The sequence below is a fragment of the Phocoena phocoena genome, chromosome 11 (assembly GCF_963924675.1).
Source record: "Phocoena phocoena chromosome 11, mPhoPho1.1, whole genome shotgun sequence".
Classification (NCBI taxonomy): domain Eukaryota; kingdom Metazoa; phylum Chordata; class Mammalia; order Artiodactyla; family Phocoenidae; genus Phocoena; species Phocoena phocoena.
This window is the reverse complement of record NC_089229.1, coordinates 30,684,073-30,700,761: the sequence shown is the minus strand read 5'-3', so window position 1 is coordinate 30,700,761 and position 16,689 is coordinate 30,684,073. Positions and strand designations below refer to the sequence as shown.

General features: G+C 39.1%; 1 protein-coding gene across 2 annotated transcripts in view; it reads right to left on the bottom strand.

Annotated features, from left to right (window-relative positions):
• Window positions 1–16,689, bottom strand: part of POC1B (POC1 centriolar protein B) — a 102,882-nt gene that overhangs the window by 41,219 nt on the left and 44,974 nt on the right. For both annotated transcript variants that reach the window (XM_065887547.1, XM_065887548.1), the window contains 4 exons: window positions 16,546–16,661; window positions 15,058–15,191; window positions 12,881–12,949; window positions 11,991–12,143 (listed from right to left, as the gene is read on the bottom strand). In XM_065887547.1, the coding sequence (XP_065743619.1) occupies window positions 11,991–12,143; window positions 12,881–12,949; window positions 15,058–15,191; window positions 16,546–16,661 (472 nt within the window). The remainder of the gene's footprint in view (window positions 1–11,990; window positions 12,144–12,880; window positions 12,950–15,057; window positions 15,192–16,545; window positions 16,662–16,689) is intronic.

Below are 16,689 nucleotides of genomic sequence, written 5' to 3'. Positions count from 1 at the left end.
AGTGACACTTACAGTTAAGTTCTTTGCAAGCTAACCTCCATGAATATTAACAGTACTATCTCTCCATTTTTATTAAAGGAAAGAACGCTTCAATAACTACAGTTGCCTTGAAATGGGGTTGGCTGCCTTATGAGAGGCTGAGTTCTCCATCACCAAACAAGGGATTCATGCACGAGGGAGGGTTAGTATACACGACCTCACCAATACCATCCCACTCTGAGGTTCTGGTGTATCCATCGTACTGAGGAGTCCATGAGCACAAACCCTGCTTCTGACAAATTCTGAAGGGCAAGAAACATGCCCATCTTGTTCACTGTTTCACACTCTAAAGCTAGTACGATGTCCAATATCTGTTAACAGGATGAAATTAACTTTTTATTCTACTGAAGCACTGCATCAAAATAGTTAAAGGTACAGAATGGAACCAGACTGACTGGGTTGGAATTCTCATGTTGTTACTTACTAGCTTTAAGATTTAATTCACAGACTAGGAACCAAGATGGCAAAGTAGAAGGACGTGCTCTCACTCCCTCTTGCGAGAACAGAATCACAACTAGCTGCTGGACAATCATCAACAGGAAGACACTGGAACTCACCAAAAAAGATACCCCACATCCAAAGACAAAGGAGAAGCCACAATGAGACGGTAGGAGGGGTGCAATCACAGTAACATCAAATCCCATAACTGCTGGGTGGGTGACTCACAGACTGGCGAACACTTATACCACAGAAGTCCACCCGCTGGAGTGAAGGTTCTGGGCCCCATGTCAGGCTTCCCAACCTGGGGGTCCGGCAATGGGAGGAGGCATTCCTAGAGAATCAGACTTTGAAGGCTAGTGGGATTTGTTGCAAGACTTCAACAGGACTGCGGGAAACAGAGACTCCACTCTTGGGAGACACACACAAAGTAGTGTGCGCATCAGGACCCTGGGGAAGGAGCAGTGACCCCAGGGGAAACTGATACAGACCTGCCTGCTAGTGTTGGAGGGTTTCCTGCAGAGGCAGGGGGTGGCTGTAGCTCACCGTGGGGACAAGGACACTGGCAGCAGAAGTTCTGGGAAGTACTCCTTGGCGTGAGCCCTCACAGAGTCTGCCATTAGCCCCACCAAAGAGCCCAGGTAGGCTCCAGTGTTGGGTTGCCTCAGGCCAAACAACCAACAGGGAGGGAACCCAGCCCCACCCATCAGCAGTCAAGCAGATTAAAGTTTTACTGAGCTCTGCCCACCAGAGCAACACCCAGCTCTACCCACCACCACTCCCTCCCATCAGGAAACTTACACAAGCCTCTTAGATAGCCTCATCCACCAGAGGGCAGACAGCAGAAGCAAGAAGAACTACTGTCCTACAGCCTGTGAACAAAAACCACATTCACAGAAAGATAGACAAGATGAAAAGGCAGAGGGCTATGTACCAGATGAAGGAACAACATAAACCCCCAGAAAAACAATGAAATGAAGCAGAGATAGGCAACGTTCCAGAAAAAGAATTCAGAATAATGATAGTGAAGATGATCAAGGACCTCAGAAAAAGAATGGAGGCAAAGATCGAGAAGATGCAAGAAATGTTTAACAAAAACCTAGAAGAATTAAAGAACAAACAGAGATGAACAATACAATAACTGAAATGAAAATTACACTACAATGAATCAATAGCAGAATAACTGAGGCAGAAGAACAGATGAGTGACCTGGAAGACAGAATGGTGGAATTCACTGCTGTGAAACAGAATAAAGAAAAAAGAATGAAAAGAAATGAAGACAGCCTAAGAGACCTCTGGGACAACATTAAACTCAACAACATTTGCATTATAGGGGTCCCAGAAGAAGAAGAGAGAGAGAAAGGACCCGAGAAAATATTTGAAGAGATTACAGTCGAAAACTTCCTTAACATGGGTAAGGAAATAGCCACCCAAGTCCAGGAAGCACAGAGAGTCCCATACAGGATAAACTCAAGGAGAAACACATTGAGACACACAGTAATCAAACTGGCAAAAATTAAAGACAAAGAAAACTTATTGAAAGCAGCAAGGGAAAAATGACAAATACCATAGAAGGGAACTTCCGTAAGGTTAACAGCTGATTTCTCAGCAGAAACTACAAGCCACAGGGGAGTGCCATGATATACTTAAAGTGATGAAAGGAAAGAACCTACAACCAAGGTTACTCTACCCAACAAGAACCTCATTCAGATTAGATGCAGAAATCAAAAGCTATACAGAGAAGCAAAAGCTAAGAGAATTCATCACCACCAAACCAGCACTACAACAAATGCTAAAGGAACTTCTCTAAGTGGGAAACACAAGAGAACAAAAGGACCTACAAAAGCAAACCCAAAACAATTAAGAAAATGGACATAGGAACATACATATTGATAATTATCTTAAACGTGAATGGATTAAATGCTCCAACCAAAAGAGACAGGCTTGCCGAATGGATAGAAAAACAAGACCCATCTATGTGCTGTCTACAAGAGACCCACATCAGACCTAGGGACATACACAGACTGAAAGTGAGGGGATGGAAAAAGATATTCCATGCAAATGGAAATCCAAAGAAAGCTGGAGTAGCAATACTCATCACATAAAATAGACTTTAAAATAAAGAATGTTACAAGAGACAAGGAAGGACACTACATAATGATCAAGGGATCAATCCAAGAAGAAGATGTAACAATTATAAATATATATGCACTCAACATAGGAGCACCTCAATACATAAGGCAACTGCTAACAGCTATAAAAGAGGAAATCAACAGTAACACAGTAATTGTGGGGGACTTTAACACCTCACTGACATCAATGGACAGATCATCCAAAATGAAAATAAATAAGGAAACACAAGCTTTAAATGACACAATAGATCAGATAGATTTAATTGATATTTATAGGACATTCCATCCAAAAACAGCAGATTATACTTTCTTCTCAAGTGCGCACAGAACATTCTCCAGGATAGATCACATCTTGGGTCACAAATCAAGCCTCAGTAGATTCAAGAAAACTGAAATCATATCAAGCATCTTTTCTGACAACAACGCTATGAGATTAGAAATCAATTACAGGGAAAAAAACGTAAAACACACACACACATGGAGGCTAAACAATACGTTACTAAATAACCAAGAGATCACTGAAGAAATCAAAGAGGAAATCAAAAAATACCTAGAGACAAATGACAAGGAAAACACGATGATCCAAAACCTATGGGATGCAGCAAAGCAGTTCTAAGAGGGAAGTAGCTTTATAGCTATACAAGCCTACCTCAAGAAACAAGAATAATCTCAAATAAACAATCTAATGTTACACCTAAAGGAAAGAGAGAAAGAACAAACAAAACCCAAAGTTAGCAGAAGGAAAGAAATCATAAAGATCAGAGCAGAAATAAATGAAATAGAAACAAAGAAAACAATAGCAAAGATCAATAAAACAAAAAGCTGGTTCTTTGAGAAGATAAACAAAACTGATAAACCATTAGCCAGACGCATCAAGAAAAAGAGGGAGAGGACTCAAATCAATAAAATTAGAAATGAAAAAGAAGTTACAACAGACACCACAGAAATACAAAGCATCCTAAGAGACTACTACAAGCAACTCTATGCCAATAAATGGGACAACCTGGAAGAAATGGACAAATTCCTAGAAAGGTATAACTTTCCAAGACTGAACCAGGAAGAAATAGAAAATATGAACAGAACAATCACAAGTAATGAAATTGAAACTGTGATTAAAAATCTTCCAAGAAACAAAAGTCCAGGACCAGATGGCTTCACAGGTGAATTCTATCAAACATTTAGAGAAGAGCTAACACCCATCCTTCTCAAACTCTTCCAACGAATTGCAGCGGAAGGAGCATTCCCTAATTCATTCTATGAGGCCACCATCACCCTGATACCAAAACAAGACAAAGATACTACAAAAAAAGAAAATTACAGACCAATATCACTGATGAATATAGATGCAAAAATCCTCAACAAAATACTAGCAAACAGAATCCAACAACACATTAAAAGGATCATACACCATGATCAAGTGGGATTTATCCCAGGGATGCAAGGATTCTTCAATACATGCAAATCAATCAACGTGATACACCATATTAACAAATTGAAGAATAAAAACCATATGATCATCTCAATAGATGCAGAAAAAGCTTTTGACAAAATTCAACACACATTTATGATAAAAAGTCCTCAGAAAGTGGGCACAGAGGGAACCTACCTCAACACAGTAAAGGCCATGTACGACAAACCCACAGCAAACATCATTCTCAATGGTGAAAACCTGAAAGCATTTCCTCTAAGATCAGGAACATGACAAGGATGTCCACTCTCACCACTATTATTCAACATAGTTTTGGAAGTCCTAGACACGGCAATCAGAGGAGAAACAGAAATAAAAGGAATACAAATTGGAAAAGAAGAAGTCAAACTGTCACTGTTTGCAGATGACATGATACTATACATAGAGAATCCTAAAGATCCCACCAGAAAACTGCTAGAGCTAATCAATGACTTTGGTAAAGTTGCAGGATATAAAATTAATGCACAGAAATCTCTTGCATTCCTATACACTAATGATGAAAAATCTGAAAGAGAAATTAAGGAAACACTCCCATTTACCACTGCAACAAAAAGAATAAAATACCTAGGAATAAACCTACCTAGGGAGACAAAAGACCTGTATGCAGAAAACGATAAGACACTGATGAAAGAAATTAAAGATGATACCAACAGATGGAGAAATATACCATGTTCTTGGATTGAAAGGATCAATATTGTGAAAATGATTCTACTACCCAAAGCAATCTACAGATTCAATGCAATCCCTACCAAATTACCAATGGCATGTTTTAGGGAACTAGAACAAAAAATCTTAAAATTTGTATGGAGACACAAAAGACCCTGAAAAGCGAAAGCAGTCTTGAGGGAAAAAAGACAGAGCCGGAGGAATCAGCCTCCCTGACTTCAGACTATGTTACAAAGCTACAGTAATCAAGACAATATGGTACTGGCACAAAATCAGAAACATAGATCAATGGAACAAGATAGAAAGCCCAGAGATAAACCCACGTACCTATGGTAAATGAATCTACGACAAAGGAGGCAAGGATATACAATGGAGAAAAGACAGTCTCTTCAATAAATGGTGCTGGGAAAACTGGACAGCTACATGTAAAAGAATGAAATTGGAACACTCCCTAACACCATACAAAAAAATAAACTCAAAATGGATTAGAGACCTAAACGTAAGACTGGACACTATAAAACTCTTAGAGGAAAATATAGGAAGAACACTCTTTAACATAAGTCACAGCAAGATCTTTTGTGATCCACCTCCTAGAGTAATGAAATGAAAACAAAAATAAACAAACGGGACCTAATGAAACTTCAAAGCTTTTGCACAGCAAAGGAAACCATAAACAAGACGAAAAGACAACCCTCAGAATGGAAGAAAATATTTGCAAATGAAGCAACAGACAAAGGATTAATCTCCAAAATATACAAACAGCTCATGCAGCTCCATATTAAAACAACAAACAACCCAATCCAAAAATGGGCAGAAGACCTAAATAGTCATTTCTCCAAAGACATACAGATGGCCAAGAAACACATGAAAAGCTGCTCAACATCACTAATTATTAGAGAAATACAAATCAAAACTACAATGAGGTATCTATCACCTCATACCAGTTAGAATGGGCATCATCAGAAAATCTACACACAACAAATGCTAGAGAGGGTGTGGAGAAAAGGGAACCCTCTTGCACTGTTGGTGGGAATGTAAATTGATACAGCCACTATGGAGAACAGTAGGGAGGTTCCTTAAAAAACTAAACATAGAATTACCATATGATCCAGCAATCCCACTACTGGGCATATACCCAGAGAAAACCATCATTCAAAAAGACACATGCACCCCAATGTTCATTGCAGCACTATTTACAGTAGCCAGGTCATGGAAGCAACCTAAATGCCCATCGACAGACGAATGGATAAAGAAGATGTGGTACATGTATACAATGGAATATTACTAAGCCATAAGAAGGAAAGAAATTGGGTCATTTGTTGAGACATAGATGGATCTAGAGACTGTCATACAGAGTGAAGTAAGTCAGAAAGAGAAAAACAAATATCGTATATTGACGCATGTATGTGGAACCTAGAAAAATGGTACAGATGAACTGGTTTGCAGGGCAGAAGTTGAGACACAGATGTAGAGAACAAACATGGAAACCAAGGGGCGAAAGCCACAGGGTGGTGGTGGTGGTGGTGTGATGAATTGGGAGATTGGGATTGACATGTATACACTGATGTGTATAAAATTGATGACTAATAAGAACCTGCTGGGCTTCACTGGTGGCGCAGTGGTTGAGAGTCCGCCTGCCAATGCAGGGTACACGGGTTCGTGCCCCGGTCCGGGAAGATCCCACACGCCACAGAGCGGCTGGGCCTGTGAGCCATGGCTGCTGAGACTGCGCGTCCGGAGCCTGTACTCTGCAACGGGAGAGGCCGCAACAGTGAGAGGCCCGTGTACCACAAAAAAAAAAAAGAAAAAGAACCTGCTGTATTAAAAAAAATAATTAATTAAATTAAAAAAAAAATATTTAATTCACATGTGCCTCAATTTCTCATGGGATAAAAATGGTGCTTGATGGGGCTTCCCTGGTGGCGCAGTGGTTGAGAGTCCGCCTGCCAATGCAGGGGACACGGGTTCGTGCCCTGGTCCGGCAAGATCCCACATGCCGTGGAGCAGCTAGGCCCGTGAGCCATGGCCGCTGAGCCTGCGCGTCCGGAGCCTGTGCTCCGCAACGGGAGAGGCCACAACAGTGAGAGGCCCGTGTACCGCAAAAAAAAAAAAAATGGTGCTTGCTTTATAGAGTTTTAAGGAAGATTTAATGACAATTTGTGTAAGGCTATTAGAAAAATGTTGCATGTGTTAGATATTAGTATTATTACTGCTATTATTGTTATGTAATCTCTGAAGAACAGTTTTTGAGGTCCAAAACAGTGTAGACATATAGCACAGCTAGAACAAAATTACAAAACTGATAGAGGAGTGGTCATTTTTTTAATCATAAATCATAATGTTTCAAGCTTAATAGAAGGTTGAGATAAAACCCAATCTCAGACTCCAAGACTTAAAATTGATCACTTGTAGTTTTGAACTATGAATCGTGGCCGGACTTCCATAAAATATCATTATATAAATATTTGGTTAAGTTAAAGGAAGTTTTCCTTCCTGATCAATGTCGTACAGAATTTCCTATGCAATGTGTAGATTAAGGTAATCTCAAGTGGCCATTACAAAATTAGAAGCCATCAAAACAATTGTTTTATTAACAAATTCTTTTTAACAAACTAACCATTACCCCTTCCTACAATATTCGGCAATTCTCCTAGAATAGCTATTTTGATGCCTTTCTGTCACCAAGATCTACCACCATCCCTTAGAATGGCTCTATGTCTTCCCATCAAAATATGCAAAAGGGTAGGGAACTGCTTGGGAGAAAAGTGTCAGGCACACACATTAAGTTAGTTCCTACTTCAAGAAGGAAAGTTTGGTTTTGTCTGGGCGGCTGGACTAGGCAGTCCAGCTCGTGACAGTCTAAAGAAGACAAAGTCAGCACAAATTCGTGATGTGCCATTGAGCAATGCAGGCAGGGTTAAGATACCTTGTTTTAAAAGTGGGCTTCTTTCCCACCAAAAAAAGCAAGAAGTTGTTCTTATGTTTTAATTAAGACAGAGTGCCCAGGCCGGGAGCGTTACAAAGGCTCCGCAGTTAGATGAGCAGAAAGGACAGAGGAGGGGTCTGACACAGCAAGGGAAAGAATTTCATGCTTCCTGCCTTCTTTCATGTGGCCTTCTTCTCTCATTTATTCTAAAAGCAATCTGGCTATCACCCTCTCTATCTGTGTAGGAATTAGTAATTTATATCTGTAGTCAGCTGGTACCCAAGGTCTAAGACTCCACAGGATTCCCCACCTTCAAACAAGTGATGACTTTAAGGCTGACAAATGGATGGCTTTTGCAAAAGGCCAAATAATTTCACCCAGAAGACTGAGATTATATGCGATTCAAATGAGCCTCACAGAAAACACAATAAAATACAAATCATAGGAAAGCTATGTTACTTCAAACTCAGAAATGAAGCATTCGTGGTTACTGTAAAAAGAGAAAGCTGGGGAAATTAGATTATTTAGATGCCATTTATTTCACATCTTCTAATAATACATTTTTATTCCTTTAGTCAGGAATTCTGACCTCAAAAAAAAAAAATAAAATGTTTAGGGCTTCACTGGTGGCGCAGTGGTTGGGAGTCCGCCTGCCGATGCAGGGTACACGGGTTCGTGCCCCGGTCCGGGAAGATCCCACATGCCGCGGAGCGGCTGGGCCCGTGAGCCATGGCCGCTGAGCCTGCGCGTCCGGAGCCTGTGCTCCGCAACGGGAGAGGCCATAGCAGTGAGAGGCCGGCGTATCGAGAAAAAAAAAAAAAAAAAAAAGGTTTACTAGTTTCCAAATATTTCCAAAGTAACATATGTAAGCTGACCTTGCCTAAAGCTTTGAAAAAAAAAAATCTAATCCATCAAATTTAGTATTTCAAAGTAAAATTTGCTAATCTTAAATGAGCACAGTACAACTTCTGATTCATACTATTCTATTCTAAATGATATTTAAAAATTTATAGTCTTTTGGCTCTATGAGGGATTCACAGACATTACTTTAAAAAATAATTTGATATTTAATAATTATTTGTTCATAACATTAAAGATGTTCTCTGTCCAGAAAACTTTACACCCTTGCTTTATTATAAGAGATTTTAAGGGAAAAAAAAAAAACGAACAGTTGGTTGTTCATATGCAGAATCGTATATCATAAAATCTCTGGCATTTCATATCACAAACTCTGAATTTTGACAAATATTAAGTCATACTGTATACTTAATTTAAGCAGATAATAAATGTAAAGCGCCCAGGTAGTAACTGATATTTAATAAATGTTCAATACTCTCTATTACGTACTGGCATCTAGTAAGAACCAAGCCTTTTGGTAAATATGAAAAATAAAAATAGTAAGTAGAGTTGTAGAGAATATCTATGTGCACAATCTGTATACTCTCCCGGGACATTTCTCTCATCACTGTCCTGTATACAAACCATATTTAGAGTGGTAAATCATAATTACTTGTTTACGCTTAGGGAGACAGAGCATTGGTTCCCCCAATCATCTTCTGTAACTAAGATAAGGGAAAGAAATGGATAATGACTCTTTATGAATTGGTATCTGATCCCCTAGGATTAGAAACTGACATTCACTTTCTCAGAAGTGCCATTTTCTAAAATTTTTGTGGTAGATAAATGATAGATACTACAGTTGCTACTATAAGTTTATTTCAGTCCCCATTCAGTGAGTATGTATGAGTGTGTACAGCTAATTTAAACTGTACACAGAGGCTGACTTTCTTAAGGCAACAAACGTAATTCAGTCACAGTGTTCAAGATTCTGTATAGTGTAACTGAGGTGTAACTCCAAGATGAAAAGCCAGTTTTTAATAGATTTTTTAAGGGTATATGTGAAAAATATGGGTTGAGAGTGGCTCTGCATGGCCTGGGTCATCTTGACCTAGCCATAGAAAGCAACGCAGCTGCTTTTACTGCTTTCTGGCTCCACTGTCAGAGAAGAGCTACTTAGAAAACTTGTTGACACTTTAAAGAAAGTCTAGGGCTTCCCTGGTGGCGCAGTGGTTGAGAATCCGCCTGCCGATGCAGGGGACACGGGTTCGTGCCCCGGTCCGGGAAGATCCCACATGCTGCAGAGCGGCTGGGCCCGTGAGCCATGGCCGCTGAGCCTGCGCGTCCGGAGCCTGTGCTCTGCAACGGGAGAGGCCACAGCGGTGAGAGACCCATGCACCGCAAAAAAAAAAAAAAAAAAAAAAAAAAAAAAAAAAAAAAAAGTAAGTCTAGCACTCTTAAGTGAGCTGGGGCTGAGAGTAAATCACAGAGAAAATGGCTTGAATCCTCAGTGCTGAGGCAGTGTGATGTCATGGAAGTATAACTGAATTAGGAGTAAAGAGACCTGGGCTCAGCCTGCAGCTCTGTCACCTACCACACTGGAAAGGTAGGTGGCTAAGCGGATGAGAGGGCAGCAGCAATGTTGCTGATTAGGCCCAGCTAAGCTACAGAAATACTAGAATATAAAACAGCAAGAGTCAATAAAACCAGCTTAGGTAAAACAAGAAAACTCAAGTTAAAATATATTTCACAGGGCTTCCCTGGTGGCGCAGTGGTTGGGAGTCCGCCTGCCGATGCAGGGGACACGGGTTCGTGCCCTGGTCCGGGAGGATCCCACATGACGCGGAGCGGCTGGGCCTGTGGGCCATGGCCGCTGGGCCTGCGCGTCCGGAGCCTGTGCTCCGCAATGGGAGAGGCCACAACAGTGAGAGGCCCATGTACCGCAAAAAAAAAAAAAAAAAAAAAAAAAATATATATATATTTCACATATATTTGATGTGAATGCATGGGATCACAGGGGATCAACAAATGCATCCATAATTGCAGAAACAGAAACAAAAATGTGGTGAGCCACAAATTACATTACATTCTTTCTTTCAAAGAAATGAAAGAGGGGGAAATGATAATACAATAAGTGGCATGAAGATGTAGTAAAGCACAATGGTAAACACTTTAGTTAGAAGGTCTGGAAAGATGGTCGGAAGTTGGAGAGGACAAAAATTATAGCAAAGAACTGAAAATAAACACTACCATTGAAAAACAAGGACAGAAATCCCCCAAATGTGGCTAGATTAAACAAAATCTAAAAAACAGTCTAGAAGAATTAAAAGTTTTAAAAACTTAAATTTATGCATGCGTGCACATGCACACGCACATACACAAAACCTGAGACTAAAAGAAATACCTGAGGTAAGAGAAAAGGCTAAGACCAAGGAAACCAAAATTAAAGAACTGACACAGGGTAAGGAAGCCAGAGACCACAGAAGGGGGTCTGGAACCACAGCATGAATAACAAGCAGGAGGTGGCTGTGAACTGCCACTCAGGAATAATATCTTAAGAATTTTTAAATATCTACTTGAAAAGCAAAGAAAGACTCTGCCAGTGATTGGAAAAAAAATTCAGATGAACAGATAATAGTAATTCCGGATATCTGCTCTTTCTGAGAGAAAAAACAACTTAAGAAGAATCATGCAATGGGAATTCCCTGGCAGTCCAGTGGTTAGGATTCAGCGCTTTCACTGCTGTGGACCCGGGTTCAATCCCTGGTTGGGGAACGAAGATCCCACAAGCCAGCCAAAAAAAAAAGAATCATGCAAAATGGAAAGAAATAGACTAATACCAGCAAAGTACCCAGCAAAGACAGAACTCTTTTCTTTGAAGAGAGTAGAACATTTAAATCTATAGGACCTAAGGGAACTTGCCAACAAAAATTTACAGCTAAACAGATAATTATATACTTGAAAATATATGTTGGCAAACACTAAAATGGCCTCAACTATTAGGTTTAATGCTTAAGTCTCTTCTTTTTACTGTTCATAAGACCTTTTATTTTATTTTTTTGTTGTAAAAGGGCTTCAAGATACCTATTTCAATAACTGCTCTAAAAATTCTTGCCCTTCAGCCCTGTTCTCATGACAGCCATCACATGAGCTCCCTAAACATGTCTAGAATATGAAGCCAGCTCAGACTTTACAGTCATCAGAGGTCTTAGATTTGATTCCTCATTTCCATTATTATTAACACAATTTTTAAGTTTTATTTCTAAATCTTCAAGAAGCAAATATGAGAGGTTTTAGTACTATTACACACTACCTTATTTATAGTTTTATTTTATTAGTGAAAGTAATTGTTTCTTGAAGTGCTGCTGTTTTAAAGCAGGACTAGGTTTCATCTAATTAAGTATAATTTCAAGCATCTAGTTGACCAACAGCCCCAAAGTGTACACTTAACAAATGGTAGGGCAAATATGCACAAAGTACTCACTTCAACAGTTTCAATTTTTCCCTCCTGGGGATGTGGTGTCCTTGGGTAGATATCGAGAAGATGTGGTGGTGAATCAAAGTGTAATCTTTTGAGGTTTCTTTTAATAACATCTTTACAATTCAGTTCATCAAAGTTAGTCCTCCACAATAAGACCTATAAAAATTCATCAGGTTGGCAGTTATTGACTTGCATGTACAAGCAGTAGAAGTAAATTTTTAAAAAAATGAATATATAGAATTGTCTCTCAAAATAGTCAGGAAGGCTAGATATATATTCTGACAACACTACATCTCAACACTTTTTTTTTTAAAGGGTGATAGGGAGAGATTTAGCATTTCAAATTGCCTTTATGTCCAGTTTAAAATTCATATTAAGAAAATAACTTATTACCTTAAAATCCTCTTTTATTTTTCCCAAAGCCCAAAATCATGTTTTTGGCTCTACTGTCCACCTTATTCAATAAATCTGGCTCTGAATGACTTTTGGTCATTTCAAATAAATGCAGATTTGCTATACAAACAATTTAATTTTACCATCCTCAAGGAGCTTAATCAACATTTGAAAAACAAGGCATACAGACAATAGATTAGGCAATAATTCAAGTGAAAGGGCCACACCAATATTAGGTATTCAGTAAGTGTCAGTTTTATGTATTATAATTAAGTGTAAAGATGAGCAAAAGAAAATAACTGCTATTTGAGTTCCAAAAACTATCAGAACTGGAAGTATTTCAGCTATGAGATAGCAGACTTCCTGGCACTAAATTAAAATATAAACTCACTGATAATCATCTTAACATATACAAACTAGCTGGTTGTAAAAATCTTAGGTGAGGTCTCAGATTCCATTCCCCTATCCAAATCAAAGAGGGAGCCGAGAGATTTACAAACCTGTGCATCTGCACCTCCTGATGTAAACAGCTCTCCACCTTTTGAAAATGTAACAGTGAAGACAGGCCCCTAAGAAATAAAGGGAGATAAAAGAAAAACTTACTTGGTAATGTGTTCTCATGGCCAAGAGGGCCGTGAGTATTAATTTTTCATCCTAACTTGTGCAGACTATTTATGCAATGTCTTGAGAACATATCCAGCTGTTAGTAACTTATGCAGGCAAAGAGAATCAAAGAGTCAACCCAATTACATTAAAACATCTATAAATGATACTAAGTGAAAAAAGAGATGCTAATAAAAATGAGAAAATACACTCTTCTCCCCTTTAAAGAAAAGCTTGTGCATAGGTAAGTTAGTAAGAATTTCTGTTAAGATTTTCTGGTTTTGGATTCTTTATTCAACAAATCACTAGCAGAAACTGAATGATAATTCTGCAGGTGACGGGAATGAGGTTGCACGAACCAAGCTTATTTCCTGACCACAACAGGCTTCGCTGAGCTCTCCCTTCATGTGGGCAATATTGAGCCACTCAAAGTTTTAAGAGCAGGACATGGATAGAAGAGCTGTGATTGATGAAAATTGATATCACGATTGTGAGAACGATGAGTTGGAGTCAGAACAAATGGTTGCAGGGCAGTCAGGAAGTTACTGCAATTATCTGGGTGAGAGGTAACAGGAACACGAAATGGAGCAATGGCTGTGGAGCTGGACAAGACTATACCCGGCACAGTCACAACATGACCTCTAGGTCAATTTTCAGTCAAGATAAGAGTAAATCTTCCTCATTTCAAAAATATGCGTATACTGTTTGTTTTTAATATGTCCTTAATCTATGCAAGAAAATCTTGGGGGAAAAACATCTATTTTTCAAGTAGACCATCCCACAGACTCAGGTTATTATAGCCTCATAAACACCTTCACCTCCAGACTGTGAAATATTCCATCTTCATGTGTAGTGCTTTTCTCCTAAATTATTTTATTTATCTTTTTTCTATTACTCTGTCCTTCATCCATGGATATTTTAATCTTTGGCCACTTTTATTTGTTGTTCATCCAGCCTAAATCCATGGGTACACATATATCTGAGCTGGTTAGTGTCTATTTCTGCTTCACTCTAACACAGCTGCAGAACAAATGATAAAGCAAGCAGGAAGTCCGGCAGGATACATGAAGGCAGAAAAAAAAAACTTCTCCCTTAGACCACAAAACCCATTCTATTTCTGGATATAAATAACTTATACTTGGTTAAAAGGAAGTACATAGTACATCTTATTTAAAAAAAAAGAGGATGCATTCTAAAAAATTTAGAGAAGTTTGAATATTTACCCAGAAAGGAAAGATAGTTTCTACACTTAAAAAGTTTTTCTTTAGTACATTATATACTAGTGTATATGTGTTTGTGTTTGTGTGTGTGTGTGTGTGTGTGTGTGTGTGTGTGTGATTGAATAGGCTCAATAGATAGCACCCCACTTCCCCACTGGGTTCCTAAAACAATTGAAAAATAAGACAAAAGAAATATTACCTTTCTTACTGATGAAGGCTTATAAAGAGAAAATGTGGCTTTATCTGTGGGCAAGTGGGCTTTCTAGAACTGAATCCCAGAATGAGTCAGATTTGAGTACCCAGTCACAGGCAAGGCTGGACAAGGGCAGGCCTCCCCACAAGAAATATCAGAGGAAAACCATACAGACAGGCACAGGCTTCCAAGAGTAGAAGGCATTGGGCTTGACTTGTCAAATTTCTCCTTCTAAACTCGCCAATCAGATTAGTGAAAGGAGAGAGTGAGGGGGTGTGGAGGCTAAGAGGGTCAAAGCTAGTGGGACAGCCTCCACATGAGGGGAAAGATCAGAAGTAAGAAAAACATGTATCCATCACCATTTACCCAGTCAAACCTATACTACATACTGAGGAAGATAGCAGTAAAGGATTAAGTTAACGTCCACTGAAAGATACACATTGATTTTGACATGAATTACAATAAATAATATTTATTTAAAGAGAAATAATATTTATTTTAAAATAAAAAACATAGCCTTGGAAGCAAAAAAAAAAAAAAAAACACATTGTGGTAGCAGCAATGTGTGCTACACTTGGAAAAATAATAAAGCCATATAATAAAATGGATCAAAACTTTTAAAGATATATTATTTAAGAAGTAAAAATCTTACTGTTCATACCGTATGTCCTTGAAGTGTATATATAAGCCTTCCTTCTAAGAGGTCCAGAATCTTAAGCATACCATCTGAAGAAGCAGTGATGAGATAGTTACCCGAAGGATGGAATGACACACAATTAACTCCACCGCTGTGAACTGATTTGTAGAAAATTAAAGCAAAAAGTTCAGAGAATAATTCTTAATTCTAGAGATGCCCCTTTACCCTATTAGCAATACCAGACTGAAAGAATCAATTAGGGGCAATGTCTCCACAGCAACCAAAATTCCACATAGCTCATGACACAGAATAGCTTTACAAATGAGAGTGTGTCATGGAAGAATGATCTTAATAAACACGCAACTATAAAATCTTCAGATATATTACCAATATAAGCAACCATTGGTTACCACCAGCTCACATAAGGTATACATCTTAGCCTTAAACTAAATTTAATTACCAGTTAGTTGCTTGGGTCAAGGGGTGAAGAGTATGGAGATATATTTGGAGAAGGGCAGTCTTGCCAGCTTGAGAATTCATTTCTGGACAATCTCCTTCCAATAGGAGGCAGCATAACACAGCGATCAAAAGTTTGTTCATCAATGTATTTTATAAAAATGTACTTTATAAACAGAAAGTCCCATGTCAGTTCTATCAATATTTTAGCAAGTAACTTAGCCCCTTTAAGCCTCAGTTTCCTTATCTTTAAAGTAGAGGTAAGAGTAATACCTCTTAGGGCTGTTGTGAGGATTTAGCACAGTGTCTGCTACATTATAGTTATTAAGACAGGGAAATGTGGGGCTTCCCTGGTGGCGCAGTGGTTGAGAGTCCGCCTGCCAATGCAGGGGACAAGGGTTCATGCTCCGGTCCGGGAGGATCCCACATGCCGCAGAGCGGCTGGGCCCGTGAGCCATGGCTGCTGAGCCTGCGCGTCCGGAGCCTGTGCTCCACAACGGGAGAGGCCACAACAGTGAGAGGCCCACGTACCGCAAAAAACAAACAAACAAAAAACCAAAAAAAAAAAAGAAAGGGAAATGTGGATTTAATATAAATCTAATATACACTAAAAAATCAATTCATTTCTCTTTTAACTTCAATATATGGGCACAGTAGGATGTTGTTTTCTACCAGTTATAACACCTATCTGTACTCAGGTATCTCCTTCTGAGTCAACTTCTATCCTGGATTCTTTTTTTTTTTGCGGTACACGGGCCTAAAGTAAACAGATAACTAAAGTTTGAAAATCTTACAGTAACCTTTTTTCTTCTTTTTTTTTTTTTTACAGCCCTGGCATCATTTTTAAGGTCCCTCCACCCCATTCTGTACGCTGGCCTCTACTCCAGCTCCTTGGACCATGCTGCTGATAGGGGCTAACTCTTCTCTAGTCAGTTCAAAGTCAGCCCATCTTTCTCATTAAGAGGGCTAAGCCCCACTGAGAAGGATAGTCTGTCAGCGTAAGAACTTCCTAGAGGAGCCCATTTTACAACTGAATTTTGTTATGGAAATTGTTACCTTGATAATGCTGGAGTAACTTGTTCACTCTTATATCCCAGATTTTCACGGTATGATCAGAACCTGCTGAAGCTATGCATGTACCATTAGGGTTAAAATCCACAAAATTTGCAAACCTAGGAGAAAAGAATAAGATGGTCTAAC